This window comes from Austrofundulus limnaeus, unplaced genomic scaffold (assembly GCF_001266775.1).
Source record: "Austrofundulus limnaeus strain Quisiro unplaced genomic scaffold, Austrofundulus_limnaeus-1.0 Scaffold1668, whole genome shotgun sequence".
Lineage (NCBI taxonomy): Eukaryota > Metazoa > Chordata > Actinopteri > Cyprinodontiformes > Rivulidae > Austrofundulus > Austrofundulus limnaeus.
In genome coordinates this window covers 39,208-39,914 of record NW_013954070.1, presented here as the reverse complement: position 1 = coordinate 39,914, position 707 = coordinate 39,208, and the positions used below count along the sequence as shown (strand labels likewise).

At 36.2% G+C, this 707-nt stretch overlaps 1 protein-coding gene across 1 annotated transcript in view; it reads right to left on the bottom strand.

Annotated features, from left to right (window-relative positions):
• The window catches only part of LOC106536055 (G2/M phase-specific E3 ubiquitin-protein ligase), a gene marked incomplete at its 5' end in the record, with an annotated part of 10,146 nt that extends 9,439 nt beyond the window's left edge, over positions 1-707 (bottom strand). The window contains 2 exon segments of the mRNA XM_014033224.1: positions 29-182; positions 507-707. Coding sequence (XP_013888678.1) covers positions 29-182; positions 507-553 — 201 coding nt within the window.

Below are 707 nucleotides of genomic sequence, written 5' to 3'. Positions count from 1 at the left end.
AAAAAAAATAGAAAACTTGATCACTTACAGATTCTTTTTCCTCGGTTACAAGTACTTTGTCAGGCCTGACATAAATGGACTTCTGATGAAACAGCTTTTTCAGAAGGTCTCCTGTCAAACTCTGGTTTGTGGTAAGGGATGGTTCTACCAGTTTATTGTGGCATGGCATCAAGATTTGTAACCTAGGTGAGTGGAAACCATCATGTAAATAAAGAATGTGACATTACATTTAAAGGTTAATGTTTTAGTAATCCTTGTCTAGCAGAATAAAAAAAATGCTGTTTGCTACTCTACCTACATAACTTTATCCAATATTAGTTTTAAAAAGGTCCTGAAATATTGACAAATTACTTGCAAAAGTCAAACTGTATTTTTAAAAAGTCCCATCCAACTTCTCAAAAATTAGTAGCTGCGACAGATCCAAATCCAAAACACGATTAGAAATAAAAATCAAAACAAAACACAAAATAGAGTTCATAGTATAAAATAATAGATGAAAAGCTTACCTGCACCCTGTCACAACTGGATGGAAGGTTGTTGTTATTTCCTGCATTACACGAATTGAGTCCCAGTCAGTCCCAAATTCCAGGGCAGATTTAATGAGTCCATTTTCAAACAGCCAAGCTTTTTTGTCACGTCTTGGCACATGTGTGTATGTGTGGTCTGGCAGGAGAATGACCTCTTTGGTGAAAGACTGAGCGACTGGC